Here is a 23739-nt window from a genome sequence, read left to right on the forward strand (position 1 = left end):
TGCCTCTGCCTCCCAAGTGCCATGTGTGCTTCTCTTCCTGTTTAAAAAAAGTCTCTCTCACTGTCCTGGAGCTCACCTCCACCTGGTCTCTCCTGACATTGTTCCTGGAAGGGAAATCACTCAACGCTAATAACATGGTGCATGGCCATAAAAAAGAATGAGGTTAGATGCTTGCTGCTGAAAGAAGCAGTTTGGAAATATGGTCACTGAGAGAAGCCAGACACAGATGGTCACTGTGTGATGTGTATTTATGAAATGTGTTGAGTAGGGAAATCTACAGGCATGGATATCTAACTAGCAGCTCTGATATTCTCAAGAGGAGGGGTGGAATGATTGTGAATCAGTGGAAGGTATTCCTTTAGTGTGATGAAAGTGTTTTGTGGGTAGTGGTTCCTTAAGATACTTAAGGTACTGCCGGGCGGTGGTGGCGCACGCCTTTAATCCCAGCACTTGGGAGGCAGAGGCAGGCGGATTTCTGAGTTCGAGGCCAGCCTGGTCTGCACATTTTCAAAGTGATTAAGTCTATGTTAAGTGATTTTATTTTACTTGAACTAAAACCAAAGAACAATCTTGAAGATGCTGGGTTATAATTAGGATAGGGAGCTTAAATTGGGATGTTCTTATTGTATTGAGTACATGAGTACTCAATAAATGGTAAATTTATTTGTGATAATGAGTCTTGAAGACAGGATTTCCTCTTGAGAGGAAAATATTTTGAAATTTGGTATCATGTTTAAAGAGAATTCTTTAAATTGCTAATGCTCTTCTCTTAGGTTGAGAATGTGATCCCCTAAGATGACTGCCTTTGAGAAGAACACACTTTTAGTTACCATTTAAGCTTATCTATCTTATTTCTTATATGCAATTTTAAAGTTTTGCATGATCATACATGGCTCAGTGGATAAACCACTTACTATACAAGAAAAAAAAAAACCAGGCTTTGAGCCCCAGAACCTACATAAAAACCTAACTATAAGCCTGGTGTGCAAGAGACAGGGGCATCCCTGGAGCAAGTTGTCTAGTTAGACTAGCTGAATAAGTAAACTCAGTTCAATGAGGGGCTATCTCAGTAATGTGCAGAGCAATCATGGAAGTTACCCAATGTCAGCCTCTGTCATATTAGGGGTACGGAAGGAATACTTACAGAAAATCCTGTAGCCCCAGCATAGAGAAGGCTGAAGCAGAAGGATATCATTTTCAGGGCTAGTCAGCATCATTATACTGTCCCAAAAGAAAAATAGAACTGGGGGGGGGGATGCTTAGCATATGTGAGTCCCTGGATTCCAACCAACACAGGAAGAATTCCAAATGAATCTTTCTGAACTCTAGTATCATTGTGAAAATATTTTACTCCTTCTGGTATTTTGCAATAAAGACAGACAGGAAGAAAACAAATGTGGCAGAGAGATTGTGTAATTACTGTGTTATCAGCTACTGCAGTGCTCTGTGAACATATATGGTCTATCTCCCCTACAAGTACTTCCCCTCCTTCAGATTACATTTACTGTACATATTCTGTGTCCAGCCTAGAGTGCAGAAATTAGCATGGGCTGGACGGTCTTCATGTTAGCCGGAAGCATAAAAGTGCATGCTTTGGATAACATGACAGAGGGAAATACAGGATACAGTTGCAGGGCTGGGGTGGGGGGCTTGGGGGATACTTATACCCCTGGAGTTTTGTGTTCAACTTAGGATATCAGCTAAACAGTAAAAATACAATGAGTCTCTTAGTTATTTTTCTACTATTCTGATAAAATGCCATGACCAAGGCCAATTGTCCTTAGTCTAGAACACACTGATTGAGGTAGACTGTTTGGCCAGTGAGCTTGAATGATCTGCTTGTCCTTACCCAACAGCACTGGGGTTACAGATGTTCACTGTAGTGCCCAGGTTTTACATTGGTTCTGGGGTTGGTTCCATCTCCTCAGGCCCAAGAATACCAACTATTGACGATGGTTCTGTTTTAGGTACTTACTAATCATGGGGAATCCATCTAAAATAGCTATTGGAATGTTTAGTTTCTTGTTTTGATTTATTGTTTTCAGTAATCAGCTGATTTATTTTTTGACAGGCTGTATAGCCAGAAGATTTAACCAGTCCTAATTCCCGTGTGTGTGTGTGTGTGTGTGTGTGTGTGTACAGATGATAAAGTCAATTAGGCTTACACAGTTTCACAATATATATAAAAGATAGTCTTCAGTTTTGAAACTCTGATTTGTGAGTTACCATCTGTTTTGGACCAAGGAAAATAGAAATTTATTTCTAAAGTTTTTTTTTTCTGAACAGCTTGTAATAGGAACTGTTAGTATATTAATTGCTTATTGAATTATGATGGGGTTTAATCTTTTAATTTACAGGCAATTTAGAGCTTATTGTGGTGACAGCTGCTTATATTTTGATACTTTGTAGCATTTAGCTATTTTATCATAAGGCTTATCCTTCTCCCACCCCGTAATTTACAGCTTACCCTAAGCAGTCATTTGCTTCCTCTTCAGCTTCCTTTAAAGAGTTTTGTCCTTTTCCACCGTATTTTTCCTTAAAAAAAAAGATTTATTTTGTATTTGGTGTATATGAGTGTTTGTCTGCATGTATATATAGGTGTCACATGCATGGAGTACCCAAAGAAGCTAGTATTCTCAGGAAAGAGAGTTACAGATAATTGGAGTGGCCATGTGGGTGTTGGGAACTCTGCTAGTGCAGCACAGTGCTCTTAACTGCTGAGCCATCTCCCTGGCCCCTCTTTCCCAGTGGATTTTTTTTCATAACAAAATTTGGTTTTATTTTATAAGCGTGTTCCTTTGTGCCTAATTCTTTCTGGTTTGGTGCCTCTTAATTTTCATTCAGAAATTTGTGGGTGAATTTTGTATGGATCTTATTTTTATTTCTAAAATCCTTATGAGTTTTTTTCTTTTTTAATAGGGGAATGAAACTTGGAGGCCTGTGAACTTTCTTGTTAAATCTCTTTCATTTTCTTCTGTTAAACAGCAGAACCATAAACATGACTCTATAGGAATGATTTGCTTCAATTTCCTGAAAACAGTTTATGATGGTAATAAGCAGCAACTTTCCTCACAGTTTCACTGGTGGCTTTGAGTTACAGTAAACCTGCACCTTTTAGCTACTACTCAAGATGATTAAGAACTTGAGAAGCAGGAGTTCAATTTCCTTGGTTCTTGTATTTTCTGATGGTTTTGAATAGATTAAACTCTAGGAAGCTGGATTCATTCACAACTAAAAAAATTTTTGCAAGGTTAGAAGTACATCACATTAGGCAACTGCTTGCTGGTTCAATGATTTGTGTTCCTAGTTATTGAAAAAAAACATATTTTTATCTGTTATTTTTTTCTGCAAAATCACTTCAGGGTCCTGCAGGATAGTTCAGAGGCTAAAGGTACCCACCAGCAAGCTTGTTGGCAGACCTCAGTTTGATCCCAGGGATAAACATGGTGGAAGGAGAGAACTGACTGGAAAGTTGTCTTGTGGGTGCTGCAAGTGCACACACAGATACACACTAAATAAGTAACCAAGTAGGTTTAAAATAAAATCCAGGCCGGGCGGTGGTGGCGCACGCCTTTAATCCCAGCACTTAGGAGGCAGAGACAGGTGGATTTCTGAGTTCGAGGCCAGCCTGGTCTACAGAGTGAGTTCCAGGACAGCCAGAGCTACACAGAGAAACCCTGTCTCGAAAAACGAAAAAAAAAAAAAAAAATCCAGACAGAACCCTTTGAAAAGGCAGTTCATGAAAGAAAGCACTGCACAAAAGGTTAGGATGGGCCTGGGGTAGAATTCTTACCTGGCTCCTACAGTGCTGTAGGTTTTTCCCCTAGCACCAAGGGAAACAAAAGACTAAAGACATATTAGTTGGTGATGTCTTTGCTTTGAAACGAGTCAAAGATAAGATATAATTTGCAAGCAGGGTATATGAGCAGGTGTGCCGATTAACAAGCATGGTAAATGTATTGTAAAGACTACTCATGGGTATCTTAGGTGTCTTTGAGCTTCATTGTGCTGTCTTTACCTGAGGGTGTGTACACATTGTCAGTTGCGTAAAGCACTGTCCTGAAAACTAAGGTGCCTCCTAGGACATTATTATTAAGTAATAGCAGCAGCAGAATCTGTGCTAGTAGTGATTTTTTTGTCGTGTCAGAAATGCTACATGCATAATAATGCCTGGCCAGCTATTTTAATCCCTATTCAGTTTTTTATTCTTTGCATCTAGAACTTGTATCTTCATCTAAAAGGTGAAGACAGAAAATTATGAACAAATAAAATGTTAAATTTGACTTAGGATGAGAAGGATCTCTAAAGGAACAGAAGGGGTGAGATGTGGATATGCCTTCATGGATTTTTTTTTAATGACATTTGTTTGCAAATCTTTCTGTTTCTATGTAGGGTGGTCCTGGACTTTGTGTGCACCTCTCAAGTTCTGTGATTGGATGCTGGGTAGCCCACTGCTACAGAGGTCTACACATGCACTCACTGTGACGGTAAGGAGCCTCCTTTTATGGGGTCACTCCACCTTGTGCCTGAAAATCCATTAGAGAAGTAGGCCTGCATTCTGCAAAGCTCTGCACTTGTTTCCAAATTACATTTAATAAAGAAATTGCAGGTACTTCAGCTGAAATTGAAGGAGAGAGGGAAGGCTGGAACATCAGTAGCCTACTGGGGCTTTCATGCTTACTTTTCACCTTAGATGACCCTCTAAGAGTTTTGGATTTTGGCTGAGCTAAAATAAACTTCTCCAAGTGTTACTGTGAAAAAACAACACCTTCAAAAATCAATCTTTCTTGTCAATAGCATGAGCTACAAGTAAACTGCCCCCTTTTCTTAGAATGGGACACAGGAGTATACCTTTATTTGGATCCCATATGTGACTTCATCGCTTCATTGGTTTGTGAATATGATTTATGCAAACTGACTTACTGGATGACTTTGAAGTTATGTAGAAAGTTCATGCAGATTCCCCTGAATAAATCTAGTCAAAGGCCAGGATTTACCATATAGCAGACAATGCTGTGTATGTGCCAACTGATCATTTGAAATACACATCCAAAATATAATTGATCCTAGGAAATAGTAAGGGGTACAGCCCAGCTGTAGGGCATCTGCTTATCATGGATGTAGCCCCAGGTTTCATCCTGAGTGCTGTAACAGAATAATAAATAAGCAAGCAAGTAAATAATTGTTGCTTTTGATTTGAGACCTTTGTTTTATTTGCATATTGTATATGTTCAGCTACACTTCTAATGGGTTTCAGTAACTCTGATCCACTTTTTAAAAAAATCTCAGTTTTTTAAAGTATTTCATATTTATTTTTTCATTTTCTTTTTTTTTTCTTTTATACAATTTTTAAAAATGTTAATCAAGGCTTTATAAGTTTGGTAATGCTCAATAACAAGATGCCCATACAATCAGAAGTGTAACCCAATACCCAACCTAGATAATACCAACTATCCTTGACTGGCTGTGACATGCAAACATCTACCTCCATATTCCCCCCCCCCCCCCCCATCAAATAGCTCCTCCTCCTCTCCTTACTCCTCCTCTTTCTCTTTTTACTCCTCCCACCTTAGCTCCTCCTACATATCACCCTCCTATTAAAATAAAACTTTTAGAGTACAATTAAAGCATAACTATACCAATTTGTGTCAGTAAGGTGCAAGATAGACCTAATACCCAGTCCATCATTTTGTTGACTAACCAGAACCTCTGTCATCTCTCCTAACTAAAACACTTAGTTCTGAACCTGGCTATTTTCTTGGCTTTAGAATGAATGTCAGTTGAAAATCATCCTCTCAAACTTTTTCTCTCAAAGTAAATAGCCAGGATTGGCTATGAGACTATAAGTTTTCAACCCTGTCACAAATCCAGAATGACTGAGTTAACTGAAATTATGGGAAGCACAAAGCATAGCTTCTAAAACTTAGACTGCTGAACACCTGGACAGTCACTACACTACAAAACATGGGAACATCCGATCTTCAGCCTTCTGGCCCAGGATCATCTGACAGACCTAGTGATGCAGAATTATTAAGGGCTGATTACTCTGTCTTGGCAGATATAATCAGTCGACTATTCTGCAAGTATGTCCTTTTCTGGACAGTGATTTGTCTGTAGATGGAAAGAGGCAATTCTTGCCTAGTGTCTGTCTTGCCGCAACTGGAGTAACTCCAAAGATGCTCAATTTCTTCTTAGAATCTAAGACAGGAAGCTGTCAGGAGCAGACAGGTCTCTAATCAAAATGAACATTAATACAGAAATGTTTGTAACGTCAATTCTGTGGACTTCTGATGTTTGAAAACCAACTATCCATGTAAGGCAATCAGGACAGTTGTCTGTTAACTCCTCTCAGCTATTTCTAAAGAAAATATAGAAAACACCCTAACAATAAACTCAAAGCCATAAATTTGCTATAGGCCCTTAACTCACAAGCTAACCGTCTCAAATCAGTTAAAAAAGTTAAAGAAGGGCTGGGTCTAAGCCTTGTATTCCTAAATGTGTTATATAGGCACAATGCCTATGAGAGTATCAATATTCATCTCACTTTTATATCAATAAGAAGCTTGTACCAACAAAAACCTTAAACTTGAAATCAAAGTAAATTTTGTACCTTTTTTGAAATTATAACTATCTTAATAACAATTATACATATTTCTACCAATAGGTTATGACTATGCAATAAATCCTAGCTAATCCTCCCTGTTCCAACAAAACCACTACTTTCCCCTAGAAAGACAGCCCAATATTAACCACCTCAGTCCCCAAGCTCAGGGAATAGGGGCACCAACTCTTCATTTACTTCTTCAAGCTGATCATGGGCATTGAGATATTAGAAGAGGGGCAGGGGGAAGAGTAAATTGATAAGCCTCTGACACTGTGTCTTCACTGCATTCAGCTGGAATTCCAGGACATCAGAGGTTCGAGCAGGTCTGCTCAGCTTGTTTGATGAGTAGATACACCAAGGCTATGTATTCTGCAATATAAAAATTCTCAAAATAAATTTTAGTATCAAGATAATTTTTTGTTTGAATTCTGGAATCTAGTCTTCTGGCTGCCTGCCTCTGTCATGTCTGATCCATGTAATTCTGGGAGTTTCTATGAGGGTGTGCTCCTACCATCCTCCCATTTCTGCCTCCCTGCTCTCAAATTCTCCAACACTAAGGAATCCAAACTTTCAGGCACCAAGGCCCTCCACTTCCACTGATGCCTAACCCCTCACCCCATCCTCCCTCCTCCAATTACTATGAGGGTGTGCTCCCACCATCCTCCCATTTCTGCCTCCCTCCTCTTGCAATTCCCCAACACTAGGGAATCCAAACTTTCAGGTACCAAGGCTGTCCACTTCCACTGATGCCTGGCAAGGCCACCCTCAACTACTTATACAGGTGGAACCATGATACCCTCCCATTGTGTTCTCGGGCTGGAGATTTTAGAATGGCTACTCTAGCTTGTTTCTTAGGACCATTTGATTGAAAAATTGTTTCCAGCCTTTTACTCTAAGGTAGAGTCAGTCTTTGTCACTGAGGCAGGTTTCCTGTATGCAGCAAAATGCTGGGTCCTGTTTACATATCCAGTCCATTAGCCTATGTCTTTTAATTGGGGAATTGAGTCCATTGATGTTAAGAGATATTAAGGAACAGTGATTGTTGCTTCCTGTTATTTTTGTTATTCGAGGTGGAATTATCTTTGTGTGGCTTTGTTGGAAGAGGATTACCTTCTTGTTCTTTCTAGTGTATAAATTTTCTCCTTGTGTTGGATCTTTCCTGCTATTATCCTTTGTAATGCTGGGTTTGTGGAAAGATATTGTGTAAATTTGGTTTTGTGGAATATCTTGGTTGCTCCATCTATGGTAATTGAGAGTTTTGCTGGGTATAGTAGTCTGGGCTGGCATTTGTGTTCTCTTAGGGTCTGTATGACATCTGTCCAGCATCTTCTAGCTTTTATAGTATCTGGTGAGAAGTCTGGTGTAATTCTTTGTTTTGTACACTTGGTGTTTTGATTATTATATGACAGGAGGTATTTCTTTTCTGCTCTAGTCTATTTGGTGTTCTGTAGGCTTCTTGTATGTTTATGGGCATCTCGTTCTTTAGATTAGGGAAGTTTTCTTCTATAATTTTGTTGAAGATATTTATTTGCCCTTTAAGTTGGGAATCTTCCCTCTCTTCTATACCTATTATCCTTAGGTTTGGTATTCTCATTGGGTCCTGGATTTCCTGGGTATTTTGTGTTAAGAACTTTTTGCATTTTGCATTTTCTTTGACAGTTGTGTCAATGTTTTCCATGGTATCTTCTGCACCTGAGATTCTCTCTTTTATCTCTTGTATTCTGTTGGTGATGCTTGTGTCTATGACTCCTGATTTCTTTCCTAGGTTTTCTATCTTGAGGGTCATCTCCCTTTGTGATTTCTTTATTGTTTCTACTTTCATTTTTATGTCCTGGATGGGTTTGTTCAATTCCTTCACCTGTTTGGTTGTGTTCTCTTGCAATTCTTTAAGGGATTTTTGTGTTTCCTCTTTAAGGGCTTCTAGCTGTTTACCTGTGTTCTTCTCAATTTCTTTGAGAGTGTTATTTATGTCCTTCTTAAAGTCTTCTATCATTATCATTAGAAGTGATTTTTAAATCTTAATCTTGCTTTCCTAGTGATATGGGGAATTCAGGACTTTCTTGTGTGGGAGAACTAGGTTCTACTGATGCCAAGTACCCTGGGTTGCTGATGCTTATGTTCTTGAGCTTGACTTTTGCCATCTGAATCTCCTTAGTGCTACCTGCCCTGTCTTTGACTGGAGGCTTTCTTTCCTATTATCTTGGTTGTATCAGAACTGTGTAGGTTGGGTGTTACTACTGGGGTTAGAGCTGGAGCCCAAAATCTGTTCAGTGCTCCAGGCCAGGAGTGACTTCTTGGGTCCTAGTGGGTACCAGTTACTCCCTGTTTGGAGAGAGTGTTTCTGTCTGCTTACCTAAGATACTGTCCTGGTTAGAGCACCTGGGAGCCCTGCTTCCTCTGGGTTCTATGAGATTGGGGGCAGAGCTGCTGGCTAGGATCTGCTCGGTGCTTGGTAGGGCCCAGACTGGAAGGAACCAGTGCTCCAGTCCAGGAGTGACTTCCTGGGTCCTAGTGGGTTCCAGTTACTCCCTGTTTGGGGCAGGCATTGCTGTCTGCTTACCTAAGATACTGCTGGATTAAAGTTCCTGGGAGCCCTGCTTCCTCTGGGTTCTGTGAGATTGGGTGCTTCACAGTTTATTATATAACTTTCATAACATAAAGGTCTTCAGAAGGACTCAGGTTTGATTCCCAGCCCCAAGCTTGGGAGCTCACAAGCACCTGAAACTCTAGTTCCAGGGAATCTGATGTTCTCTTCTGGTGGACACCAGGCACACAAGTAGCACACAGACACACATAGAGACAAAAGAGCCACACAGATAAATTAATAAAATTTAAAGCTCTCAAAATATTGATGGATATAGTAGCTGCTTTAAAAAAGATTAATAGTTCTTCGCTAGCTGAGATCTGGAACTATTAAGTGCCCAAGAAACTGTCTTCCAAAATAAATACACCAAAGAAGCAAACCATGTCCACACAAACTTTTGCATACCAGTATTCAGAACATCATTTTCCAGAGCAGGCAGTTTGTAGATTTACAGAAAAGTAAGTTTACTTTTCTGTAAATCTAAAAATTCCTGAAATATTGTGGTTCTTGTTCTAGTAAAAATCAGTTGTTTTCTGTTGTAGAAATGGGAAAACCTGCCTTAGATTAAGAAAGACCAAGAGAGATTGGAGGTTGTGGTGTCATTATATTAGGCTGGTTTTTCTGTTACTAAAAGGAAACATGGGAGGCTGGCTACTTACTCAAATATAGAAGTTTGTTTAGCTCATAGTTTTCTAACCTGAAAGTCAAAACATCATATACAGGTAAGTCTGGCTCATATGAGGGCCCTGTAGCTGCATTGTCTTCATGGTCATCATATCACACTGGTAGAAATTTATGCACGATGGATTGTATCAGAAGACCAGGACATGGGGAAGGGATCAGTCTGTAACCTCAAGTGGCCTTGCATTTTAAATGTCCACTACCACACTGCTCTCAACATCTAACTTCTTGGGGGACACACTCAAACTGTTGTATTCAGTCCATAGTGATCAGCAAGCATCTTCTAATGGTTTATGTTTTGTGAGTTAGGGAACCTATGCTGAAGCCATTTGAACTTGTTGAATGCCAATCAGCTTGTGTATCTGGTGATAGGTGGTTGGTTGCTAATCCCAAGCTGGTGAAACACAATGGTTTCTCATCTGTTGTAGCTGTTTAGAATTGGAGATAAAATCTCCACTCTCAGAGACAGGCTCCACAAGGCCCTTGATATGAATACCCTAGAAAAAAGAATGCTCTGCCTTCTGGTATCAGGACTGAGATTGAGGGACCTGCTCACTGCTGCTATTGCCTTTTTATTTTATTTTGCATTTCAGGTGTTATCAGTCTTGGGGCCAGGAAGATGGCTCAGATGTGAAAGTGCCTATCATGTTAGCATAAAGGACCTGAGTGGGTTCCTAATTCCTAAGTAAAAATTGGGTGCAGTGAATACTGAATACAGTGATTTCAATGTGCCTCCCAAGGATTCAGATGCTAGGAGCAGTGGGGCAGTGGACATTTCAGATTCATGACCTACTGAGCTCACTAAATGGCTTCTCCTCTTCCCTTCTCTGTGTCTTGGTCTTATGATAGTCTTATGCACTCACTTGCAAACCTTGTGTTGAGGCAGAGGAGAAACTAGTAGATCCTAGAAGCTCACTGACCACCCAGGCTACCCCGAATGGAAACTTCCAAGTTCACTGAGATACCCTGCACCAAACATTTATTTCCTACCTCTGGCTTCCAAATGTGCACACACATATGTGTCTACACACAAAAACGCCACACAAAGTATTATCCGTCTCAAACTAGCTATAGTGATGTATTTTATTAACCCCAGGACTCAGGAAGCTGAGGTAGGAAAATTGTTGGTTTAAGGCCAACCTGGTGTATATAAACAAGACCCTGTCTTAAAAAACAAACAAGCAGTAAAACAAAACCACAAAAATGTTATCAGTCTTTTGACTGTTGAATTTAAACTTCTAACCACTTAATCACAAAACTTAGTGCCTGTGTATACAGGTATATAAATGAGGCTTTTCAGATTGTATGGTGTGAATGCTCCAAACCAGCAGGTTTATGTACTTGAATACTTGGTCCTCAAATACGATACTGTTTTGAGATGTGTGACACTTTAGGATGTGAGGCTGAGGTATAAGAGGCTCCAAGCCTCAACAGTTACAGCTGAGACTGGTTCCTAAACAGGCTTAGGCCTATCTGTTGGTATCGTCCAAGCCACCTGATTTACCAGTCTCGGAGGAGAAATTTTAAGAAAATCTTACTGCTTGGCTTGTGCATATCCTTCACTAGTGTGAAGTGGACTTCCATAGCAGATGTCTGCTCTTAACCAGGTAAACATGTCCAAGAATGTTTACTTCTGGATCTACCTTCTGCATTCCTTTTGTGTAACATTACCATCTGTCATGGGTGTACACATGGGACGGTCTAGCAGAAAACCTCAGGAGGGCAAATTTTAATCAACCCAGTAAGGCAGCCAGGGATGCCTTTTGGTGAAAATAATCTCATTTAAAAACCAGAGTTCTTTTTATAACAGAAAACTCTCTTCTTCCAACCCTGTATTTAGTTCTTTGCCAGATTTTAATTATGTTTTAATAAATGTAAGCCAGTTCATGTTTACAATAAAAAATATAAAGTGGAAAATTCATAAAGCACACACAAATATGTAAATGTGACATAACTGTCCCTATAGAGCTAATTATGAATGGAGAGGAGGGTGTAAACACAAAACAAAAGGTAGTATCATGCACACATCACTTTTATGTTGACTGATTTGTGCATGAGGGTTACACATATGTCTAAAGGTGCACTTGCTCATATAAGCAAGCACATGTGGAAGCCAGAGGTCCATGTCATGTACTCTGTTGCTTCTCCACATTTATTCCTTGAGTCTCACTGAACCTGAAGTTGGATCCTTTGCCAAAGCCTGCTAACCATCAAGTCCAGCTCTGCCTATCTCTGCACCATAGCACTGAGGTTATAGAATATACACCAGCATGCCAATCCTTTACATGGGTTCTGGGACTCTAACCCACAGTCCTCATATTCACATAGTAGGCACTTTCCCCACTGAGCCATCTCCTCAACTCTCACCTGCTTTTTCTGCACAACACTATCATAGGCATTTTCTCCTAAATATTGTTTTAATGACTGCATATTATTCCACTGTGTGTTATTTCTTCCCAACCTTTCCTGATTTGCATATTTTCCACAATTGGGCTCAAACTATAAAATGCACATTGGCCACCGTTTTGGTTTAGTATATGTTCTTCCCTTCTCCTGTTGTTAATCTAATGTACAAAGGAGAGTATCTGTAGTAGAGCAGGAAAGACATTTATAGAGGAAGGACCTCAAGGGTTATTAGTCTGTTGTCATGAGGAAATCCCCAAGGCTGACTACTTATTAATGAAAAGAATTTTGTCTTAAAGTAGCTACCGATTATGAAATGAAAATAAATTTAACTTAGAGACTAAAGATGTTATGGAGAAAAAAGCCAGGGACTTAGGAGCTGCTGAGACTAATACAGCAGAGAAACAGGCACTTTATGAAAAATTATTTAGTATTCATATATGCATGTAATGTGTTTGGCTTCCCTGCCCTTGATGGAAGGGGTGCGTTAAGACCATTTTTCATCCTCTGTGGTTGGCTGTCTTGAATCCTCATGGAAATAAGACCCTGAGTCCTGAGTCTCAGTAGATAATTCCTTTTACCTCAAACTCTTCTGGCATAAAAAACAGCATGCTCATAACAGGAACGAGATACTTTCTTACCTCCCTGAGAAACACAGGCAGCTTGTCATGGCAATAAAAGTTCTCTGAATCATGGGACAAACTGTGAAAGGAGAATTTTTGCCATATAATGACGTGTCAGATGTACTACCTACACTAAAATGTGAGTACCTTGCACCATCTTCTTCACTGCAGAACAAAATTGCCCTCTTGTGGCAAGTAATGAATTTGTTCTCTGTGTCCTTACAGCAGCACCATCTCTCTGAGCTAGGGAAGTCTCAGGTTTCCATTTTAAAAGATACTGCATGGCAATTTAGATCTTGTTGATTTTGAGCAACCGTCTTGTTTCCCCAAGAATAATAGCTATTGAATACTGTAAGCACACCTGAAAACCGGTAACAAATAAGTCACTTTACCCATCTGTGGATACTGAATCTTGACCTGTTTTGAAGGAAAGGGAATTTCTGCAACCTCGAAGTCTTGAAAAGAAGACAAACAAAAACAGTAGACATTATGTTCTCTTAATTTCTTGAGATCTCTAACCCAATTATTATTTCTGTTAACACTTATCTCTAGTGTAGGAAGTTCAGAGATGTCATCAACTTTTTGTTGTCGTTGTTGTTGTTTTGCAGAACAGGGAAGGAGGGAGAGGAAATTGATTTAGTTTTGGCTTCAACTCCAGATGGAATTGTTATTTTTATTATTTCCAGTCCTGTACAGTCCCAACTTCAAAGACCTCATATCAACTACTTGAAGGTGTCTCTATTGAAAACTGGTTCAGGCAAGAAAATAAACTCAGATGAAACATCTTCCCTATTCTGTTTGGGGCTGAGCATTTCTATGAGCATAGCAAATGTTGCCTTTTATTTGTAACCAGGAAGGTTGCAAAACATTTCTTGGAGCCTCTTGGAGCTCCAAGCTAATGTGGGTGCTGTCCTGCTAATTCGTCATGTGTTAAATGAGATCTGAATTTCCACTTGTACATGACTGGAGATGGCCAGCGTGGCTCTCTGCACTGCTGTTTTCTTTGATGGGCTTTGTGAAGCTCTCCTTTCCTGAGTGACAGTTAACTCGTGTGAACTATTATAGAAAACAGAGCCCGAGTCTGTGATAACTGCAGTATGTTTGTCTTACTCATTCACATGACCCCTTTGGGTAATTTTAGCAACATTTTCAGAGTTGTTGGATAATAATACTTGCTAACATAAATGGGTTATTTGTCTCATACTCTCTATCCACAAGACTCAGGGTATTGCAGAAGAAGAGATTCGAAGACTGTAAATGCCAGTGATTGGGAGACTACTGCAAAATAGTATCTTCTGGGAATGATCATTGAACTCACAAATTTACAATAGTTGTTGCCTGTTGAAGATCAAGACAGTCACTATTTCAGCATGGATGGGAGAGGGATTCACAAGGCCCTGCCCCTAGCTGAGGAGCTAATGACAGTTGGTGGATACTGGGGTTGGGGGTGTGGAGATTCAGATTTCTTTAAGGGTAGGTTGCCCATACTCCAGTGGATGGACCCGATACATATATGGGCAGCAATAACTGTATGGACTCTATACTCTATGGGTTATAAAAACAGGACATGGGGCTAGAGAGATGGCTCCTGGCTGCTCTTGCAGAGGACCTGGGTCTAATTCCTGACATATATGCAGCAGCCCCTAACTGTAACTTAAATCTAAGGGAATCTGATGCCCTCTTCTGGCCTCTGTGAACACTGACATACATGCCTGCAAAATATATATATATATATATATATATATATATATATATATATATATATATATATATATATATATAAAATTTTTTTTAAATGAAAAGGGGAAAAGAGGATATGGGGGATAGAGTACAGCAGTTAAGAACACTTGCTGCAGATTCTGTTACAACATCCAGATGGCAGCTCACAACATTCTATAACTAGTTTTAGAGGATATGATGCCCTCTTCTGGTCTCTGCAGGTACTGCACACACCTGGTGCATACGCCTATGTGCAGGCAAAACCCTTATATACCTAAGATAAAAATAAGTCTTGTTAAAAAAAAATAAAAAGGGGGAAATGAGATTAGGAATCCTCTGGAGTTGGAGTTACAGGAAGTTGGGAGCTGCCTATTGTGGGTGCTAGCACAAGCAGCAGTATGTACTCTTAAACCACTGAACCATCTCGCCAGCCCCTTATTTCCTGTGTGTTTAAGATGAACATTCTTCAGAATATATTTCAGTCTCCTATTTACTGCCTCCCATAATCTAGCCTGGAGAATAATACTAAAAAGTATAGTTCACTTGTTTTGGTAAGACCCGTTTTTCATATTATTTACTTTCTGTCACTCTAATAACCCAATATGACTTCTGCCATTTTGTTACCTGGTCATAACAGGTTATTTATAGAAAAATTAGATGTTTGCGGCTGTGTGAGATGTAGAGAAACCCTGAGACTGTAAGCCTGCCACTGCAGCTAAGATGGACATCATTATGACAATATTTAGCCTTACCAAGTCTGCTAACATGCTCAGGCCTCGGTGTTTTTCTACACATACCAATTGCATTTTCTAATTTCTTTAAGTTATATTTTTGTTAGCTTTCAATATGAATTTATAGCTATTTACTGAGTCTCTATTTCGTCCCTCTAAGGCACCAAGTAGAAATTGCAGGTCATATTTTTGTGGCAGTGCTTGCACAAATACATTAATATCAGCAAAGTAAGATAAGTGTGTGTGTATATAAAATTAGTTTTCTGACAGATTCATACATGCATGCAATGTATTTTCTTCTCACTAATTGGTCAGTCTTAACTGATTGGTGTAGCACAGTATGTTTCCATGAGATTTTCTCTGTCTTCCATGTTCCTTGAATCTCTTCACTTGGAGTCCTGACACAGAAATAATATCAAGATGACATATGGAACTACTTGGCCCACACCTGTTCACCACCCTTGGGGCTTCTCATACCCTGTAGGTAGAATGACCTTTAGGTATATGACAAAATCCCTTTAAACTTCTCAGGAGAGGACACAGTGGTGCATTATTTCCTCAGGACCACACTGTCATTCTTCCAAGGTAGGCTTGAAATCACTACCAGTCTGCTCAGGTGTCTTCTGTATGGTAAGGTACTGATCCAGCCACATCTGCCCATGTCTCTTCAGGGTTCCATATGTGCAGTGTTCCATTATGACACACATTCTGAATTATAATGCACTGTAGTTTCACTGACTAAATACAAAGTCAGCTGATTGTGCTCTCTGCTGACCCTGAATCTGGCTTCCCTGGTATGATTCATATCATACTCTATCCTGACCCTAAAATATATGTTAGCTTTTCTCTTTTGGGAAAACATTTTATTTATGTATCTATATCTATCTATCTATCTGTCTGTCTGTCTGTCTGTCTGTCTCTATCTATCTACATATATATATATCACACATTCCTAGTTGTATTTCTGTTTCAATGATAATATACCCTGACAAAACCAGCTTAAGAGAGAAAGAGTTTGTTTGGCTTACAATTTCATGATGCAGTCCATCATAGAGGAGAAGTCAAGGCAAGAACCTGAAGCAGGTAGTTCACAGGAAAGAGCCAGGGAGAATGTGAATGTATGCATGTGTTCAGCTTGCTTTTTCTTATTCATACACCCAGGACCCAGCTTCACTTGGGTGCCACTCAAAGGGGCTGGGCTTTCTCTTATCAATTAACACTATCAAGACTTTTGAGGTCTGTGGTTTATACTGTGGCAGGATGCCAAGTTGATGCCAGTGATCCCAGTTATATCAGAGGGCTTATATCCTGGTCCATGGCTCTACTGCAACCAAGGAACCCTGTTTGTGGTCTGTGCTGATATCACAAATCTATAATCTATGTTCCCATGGTCTTTAAAGAATAAATAAGCCATTTTCACAGAGATATTGATAACTGCAGAAACACAGTTAATAAAGAGAGACATGGAAGACAACTCCCTCCCCAAATAATAATAGCCTAGACAGAAAGCCATGGGGAGAACTCCTAAAAATTATGATAGGCTGCTGAGGTGTTGCCCTCCACAATAGATAACTTCTGGCAGGGATGCAGGAAGGTAAGGAATCACTTGTCTCCATTTAGGGAACAGGCCACTGAGGCTTTGACCACGCCCCATTGAATCTAGAGGTAATACAAATTGCACTTTTTTGCTGGGGATGTAACAAGGATGGGGGATTGGACAGGGAAAGACTAGAAAGTAAATGTGACAGTAGTGTATGATTTGAAATCCCCCCCAAATAGTCAACAAAAATATGTTGGAAAAAAAGATACTCCTTCACAGACATGACCATAGGTTGGCCTGCTCTAGATGATCCTTCATTGAGTCTTTTTTCTCAGGCCACTGTCAACTGTGTCAAATAGACAAACCATACACACACACACATTCATATGTTCATGTATATTACACATACATCTATCTATCTTGTATAATACAATATGATGGTAACTAGTCAACCCATAATATTTATGTGATATTATATTTAAATCATCTCAAAGGGGTATAGCTAAGTAGTGGAGCACTTGCCTAACATACATAAGGCCCTGAATCTGTCCCTAGCACACATGCCCCTCCACACACACAATGCACACACATTCAGAAGACAAATACCCACAATATATTCAAAACAGTGTTTCTGATGTTTTTCTAACAGAGGGTGGCTCACACTTGATTGAGACGAAGACCTCATCGCCGAAAGGTGAGGCTAAGATGAGCATTACCAGCGACGAGGTGAACTTTCTGGTATATCGCTACCTCCAGGAATCAGGTAACCAGCTTTCTTTTCTGTAGGAAGTTCATTTTAAATATGTTTTGGACAGAACAGTTGACCACCAGTGCAAGACAGACTATCAGATCATCAAAAAGACAGAAAAGTAGTTTGGAAGGTACTTCATTCCTCATTTAGAGTGCAGGGAGAGCATGTTCTTTCTTCTCATGACAGCAAATCAGTCAAGAGTAGTTGAGCCAGGTGTGATGACATTCACCTTTAATGTTAGCACTTGGGGGTGGGTGCAGGTGGATCTCTGAGTTCAAGGCCACCCTAGTCTACATAGAAACTGGGTCCCAGTGAGTGGGACCTTGTCCAAATGTTGCTTCAAGGTATATAGTTAAAAGGCTAGACACATATGTTTTCTGTTGGCAAAATAGTCCTTGTTGGGTAGCTGTTGGGTTCAGAGAATCTAGGGTGGGGCAAAATGCTATTTTGTCATGGTCTAATGTGATTTCTCCAGTGAGTGATTTTAGTTCTCAAGTAAAACATTTTTTTAATTCTCACAACCTGAAGATAATTAAAATCTACAAAATGACACTAATGAAAACCTACCCTTGTACCTACTCATGCAACAAGCTATTTCAGTCCAATAGGGAATCCCCTATGTTCACTTCCCTGGTGGAGAATCGAAGTCTCTGGTGAAGCTGTTGGCAAGTATTTCCTTCTGAGGGCTGTGGGAAGTCAGTTCTATGCCTCTCCTAGCTTTGGTGGCCTCTTGGCAACATTAATCGCCTTGGTCCTGATGTCCAAATATGTCCACATTTCCTTTTTATTTAAAGACCATAGTGGTCTAGGGTCTCATCATACTTCTTTTAATAAATTATATCCGCAATAAACCTATTTTTAAATGGACATACTTTAGGATATAATGTGCCCCCCACCTTCTGGAGTTGCATGTGTAGTTCTTTAATTAACTTTCTTTCACTGTGACCAAATACCTCAAACAAATGAAATTAAAGGAGGAAATGGGTTTTTCTGACTTTCAGAAGTCCATGGTTGCTTTGCTCCTATTGATTCTGAGTCTGTGGTGTGGGAAAGCATCATGGTGGTAGTATGTGGCATGGCAAAGTGGCTCACCTCATAGCAGCTAGGAAACAAAGAGAAAAAGATGGAAAAAGTTGGGAGTCCCCAGTATCTCTTTAAAGGTCACATCCTTGATGACCTGAGTTCTTCCTAGTAGGCCTCACTTCTTAAAGGCTCTGTAAGCACTCAGATGTAACACTGACTTGTCACTCAAGTCTTTAGCATATGAGCTAAATTAGTACATTCCTCAGTGTAATGTTTGAGTCAACTCTGTTAAACGAATCTTATGTTGAAAATGCGAGTCAAAACTGCATTGAAGGGCTATGGAGATTGTATGCTAGGTAAAGTGCTTGCTCTGCAAGGATGTGGATCTATGTTCAGTTCCCCACATCCCATGTAAAAGCCAGGCTTTGCCATCAAGGTGTTCTAATCATATACCAGCACCAGTCCTTACTTCTGTGTGCTTCCTGTTCTTGATGCCTGCTCAACCCTAACCAGAATCGGAGTTTTCATTCTACAGCCTCCCCCTCAGCACCCACAGCTCCATGTTCACATTTCCAAACCACATTTCTCTCCCTACTTTGCTCTTACCTGCTTCTGTGTCCCTCTTTCTGCAGGTTTTTCCCACTCCGCCTTCACGTTTGGGATCGAAAGCCACATTAGCCAGTCCAACATCAATGGTACACTAGTACCACCGGCTGCCCTGATCTCCATTCTTCAGAAAGGACTGCAGTATGTGGAGGCGGAGATCAGCATCAACGAGGTATGTTCACTCCTGAGAATATGGCAGAGTTCCAAACTCCCCCTAGCAGCTCTCAGAAGAATATGTGTATTATCCCTGTATACAGGTCTGGTGTTCATTGTAAGGTATATGGGGAAAAGTGGAAGCTACAAACAGGACACTACACCATCAGTAAGCTTTGGGTGCCCCCTTGTGCAGGTTTGAAAAATTGCAAGGTGTTGACTGATGAAAACAACCAATTCATTCTTACAAACAGACTTTCATCTTTATTCCAGGGCTTTGCATGAGCAGACAAGCCCTCTTTCTGATTACTCAGGGCAGATTGCCCAAAGTGGGGCCTTACTGAATGCTCATAGAGACTTTTTATTTTCTGTCAAACTGACAGGACATAACCAGAGGGAAATTTGAAGAGCATTTCACACTCAACCCATTTCTCTGGCTATTACATTCTCTCTCTGTCCTCCTCTTCCTCCATGTTCCCTGACTGAGCCTTGGAGCAAGTGATAGAGTTGTCCATTTGGAGCTGCAAATTCAGTGGCCATTTGTTTTCAGCACTTTTACTGCTTATAAGTCTCTGTAATAAATACCACACACTGCAAAAAAAAAAAAAAGAAAAAGAAAAAAGAAAAAAAAAGAAAGAAAGAAAGAAAAAAAAAGCTTCTCTGACCAAAGCTAATAGCAGCACTAATCTATGGGCTTAAACATAGATATTTAGAATTTGATAGGCACACCATGTCCATTTAACAAAACCATAGCAGTATCTTCTCCAACCACCCACTTTTATCCAGGTTTACAGAACCAGCTATGAATTCCCACTTGTGGAACAGGTCTCAAATCCAATCAGATAGCAGCTTTTAATTACCCTCAACATTCAGGCCACTGTTATATCAGTGGACACATCTTGCCTGACAGATTTTTGATACAAAGCGTGTGGAGTTCACAGCTGAGTGATGATTCTTTCTCAGCAACACTATATATATATATATATATATATATATATATATATATATATATATATATATAGAGAGAGAGAGAGAGAGAGAGAGAGAGAGAGAGAGAGAGGGGGGGGGGGGGGAGAGTGAGTGTGTGTGTGTGTGTGTGTGTGTGTGTGTCTGGTTTTAGCAATGCATGCACGATATCTCTGTTCATACTTTGTTTTGTTTTTAGCTTACAAAATAACATTTCTTTACTGCTTTTTTATACATACTTCAGTTTACCCACTCCAATACATACCATCCCTCTCCTTCCCTGAACATGATCCACCATTAGAAATGTCTTACCTGTTTCTTGTGTATTCTCTTTTAACTTTAAAAGTTATCCTTCTGAACACAAGAAAAGTCTCTGATTTCTATTTCTCTCATCTCCCAAGAGGCTTTTGTTTGTCTAGGAATAAATAGTCTTTGTTATGTGTTTCCAAGAATTACAAAAAGAACTCAGATGTGGTGGTATTTTTATTATGTTGACAGTAACCTACCTCTTTTTCTAGTTCATTTTAAGTATTTTATGTGTATGTTTGCTTTGCCTGTATGCATGTCCGTGTACCACTGGATTTCTGGTGCCTGCAACAGCCAGAACAAGGCATGAGGTTGCCCAAAATTAGAGTTACTGGTGCTTGTGTGCCACTATATGGATGCTGAGAACTGAATCCAGATCACTAGAAGAACAGCTAGTACTCTTAACTGCTGAGACATCTCCCTAGCCACATGATCATGTTTTATGATATTGTTCGCTGTATCTCTCTATGAAAGAAAAAATTGACATGAAAGGATCAAGACTTATCAACCTTGGCCGCTCATGGCCAGAATCCAGGGCCAAGTGGCTGATGAGTGATACTGAATGTACTATGTCATATTACTTTTCCTGTTTTTTTTTATATTGCATTATAATTCAAAATGAAAAACAAACAGAAATCCACCTGGGGCTAAGTGTTGTTTAGATAGTATTCAGCCAAAACTTGTCTTCTCCATTTCTGAAATAATTGAAGTTTACAGCATATGGGAACATGGTTTTTCATCTAGTAGACCGCCTGGAGGCATGTGGAGATACATGATTCAAATATTTGTAGTATTTCCTGAGGAAAGCACTTTTGTGTTTTTTAAAGATATGTGGAAATATTTTCATGGTAGATGGAAACCAAAGTACAGGGTTTTTAAAATGCATTTTAGAATGAAGTGACCCTATTGCCTGGTTTCATCATGTTGCTATTTTATCTCTACACTAAGCCCAGGGAGTCATGGAGCACATTCAGGTGGACCCAAGTGCCAGAGTCCTATTCTGAGTGGTGCAGTTGTCTTTATATTGGGCTCATTCTTCCTTCATTCTTAATAATAGTCATTTCAGAGATGCCTGATCTGGTGATAGCATCCAGTCAGGGTTGGCATCAGTTTCAACACTATACCTTTGTGGCTAGGTAATGTTCAGAGGAAGGATGTCCAGTGCATCTGAGGATGGTGAGGATGACCTGCCTCTGCTCACTAAATGACAATATATATCTATGCTCCCGGTGTTGACAACTGAACATGCCTGTGCCACATTGAGACGTGTCCTTCAAGGAGCCAATTCTACCCTAGTGGTTGAATAACCACTACATTGGTGGTAACTAGTTTTGTCATAGGATAAAAGTAACCCTGTTCAGATACCTGTAATGCCCAAATTTAGCTAGACATCTGTGAAATCACTAAGGATGGTCTTCTACTGCTAGCTCTCCAAGAATGGTCTTCCTCATCCACTTCTCCATTCCTCTTTGCCATCTAACCTGTCCCACCACAAAATCCCTTGCACCATATTCCTAGTCCATTCCAGCTTCTCTGGTCTGTGGTAGCTCATGGGTAACCCGACCTTGCTTTCCCAGGATGGCACGGTATTTGATGGGCGTCCGATTGAGTCCCTATCGTTAATTGATGCTGTGATGCCCGATGTGGTACAAACAAGACAGCAAGCTTTTCGGGAGAAACTCGCCCAGCAGCAAGCCAATGCAGCAGCTGCAGCAGCAGCAGCCGCAGCCACAGCCACAAGCACAGCGGCCACAACACCAGCAGCTGCTGCTCAGCAAAACCCACCAAAGAATGGAGAAGCCACCGTGAATGGGGAAGAAAATGGAGCCCATGCACTAAGTAAGTGGAGAATGCTCTGGTCTTCAAGGAGTCGTGCTTTTTTGTTTGTTTTATTTTCTCTCAAATCTATGTATAGTTGAAGGGATGCTTAAAGTGTGGCCCTCTGTCAATCTGTTAAATTGCTTTCTGGGCTTTGCTTCCTGTCTGTCCACAAGATCTCCATCTTTGACTTCACTTGCCTCCCTTGGTTTCAGGAAATTTTGCACCTCTGTGAACGTCCATATCACAAGGGGAGCTTCCATTGGTGTATCATTTGTGGAGCCCTTCAATCCCAGTATTTCACTAGTATCCCATACTCAGGTTCAGGTGATGCATACATGTGGGCATGACCATGGTGGTGGGCATTAAGGTGGAAATGCAAGATGGAGGGACATCATGGGAGAAAAAGAAGTCAGAGCAGACTGCAAATGACTAACTGACTTTCCACTAGGAACCACTTTTTTTATTTTTTTATTTTTTATTTTTGGTTTTTCGAGACAGGGTTTCTCTGTGTAGCCCTGGCTGTCCTGGAGCTCACTCTGTAGACCAGGCTGTCCTCGAACTCAGAAATCCACCTGCCTCTGCCTCCCAAGTGCTGGGATTAAAGGCGTGCACCACCACCACCCAGCTAGGAACCACTTCTTAAAGGTCCCATCACCTGCTGGCATATCCCCATGTGGACACCAAGCTTCCAGCACACTTTAGGAACAAATATACAGCATAGCACGGTCAAAACAAAAACACAAAATGTACACCAAACTGCAGAAATGCCCACTTTTTACAGTCATTGGATGTAGTGTTACTTTGATACATACAAAGAAAGTATTTTTAAAACAGTAGTGCCTAAGAGTGCATTTTTCATGTTTGCTTGGCAGATAATCACTCAAAACCAATGGAAATAGATGGGGACGTTGAAATTCCACCGAGTAAAGCCACAGTCCTTCGAGGCCATGAGTCTGAGGTGTTCATTTGTGCCTGGAATCCTGTTAGTGACCTACTTGCTTCTGGGTAAGAATTTGGGACAGGAAAGCATCTGGGTTTGCATTCTTCTCTGGAGTACTGCCTTGAGGAAAGTGCACTGGTTTGTCGGACTTTCCTAATGAATACTGAGGAACAGGCTGCTTTGTGCATCCTGTACTGTGGGAAAGACAGTGGTCCCAGACACTTCTCTGTTTGGTGGGGAATAAGACAGACACATCTCAACTAAATAAGTAGAAGAGATGGGCGAGGA

The 23739-nt window shown here is 40.3% G+C and overlaps 1 protein-coding gene across 3 annotated transcripts in view; it reads left to right on the forward strand.

Annotated features, from left to right (window-relative positions):
• LOC117694145 (F-box-like/WD repeat-containing protein TBL1X) overlaps nt 1-23739 on the forward strand; it is a 165583-nt gene that overhangs the window by 128388 nt on the left and 13456 nt on the right. For all 3 annotated transcript variants that reach the window (XM_034484925.2, XM_034484924.2, XM_076918379.1), the window contains 5 exons: nt 4393-4487; nt 17535-17648; nt 19292-19437; nt 22268-22529; nt 23384-23516. In XM_034484925.2, the coding sequence (XP_034340816.1) occupies nt 17591-17648; nt 19292-19437; nt 22268-22529; nt 23384-23516 (599 nt within the window). In that variant the 5' untranslated portion in view covers nt 4393-4487; nt 17535-17590. The remainder of the gene's footprint in view (nt 1-4392; nt 4488-17534; nt 17649-19291; nt 19438-22267; nt 22530-23383; nt 23517-23739) is intronic.

This window comes from Arvicanthis niloticus, chromosome X (assembly GCF_011762505.2).
Source record: "Arvicanthis niloticus isolate mArvNil1 chromosome X, mArvNil1.pat.X, whole genome shotgun sequence".
Lineage (NCBI taxonomy): Eukaryota > Metazoa > Chordata > Mammalia > Rodentia > Muridae > Arvicanthis > Arvicanthis niloticus.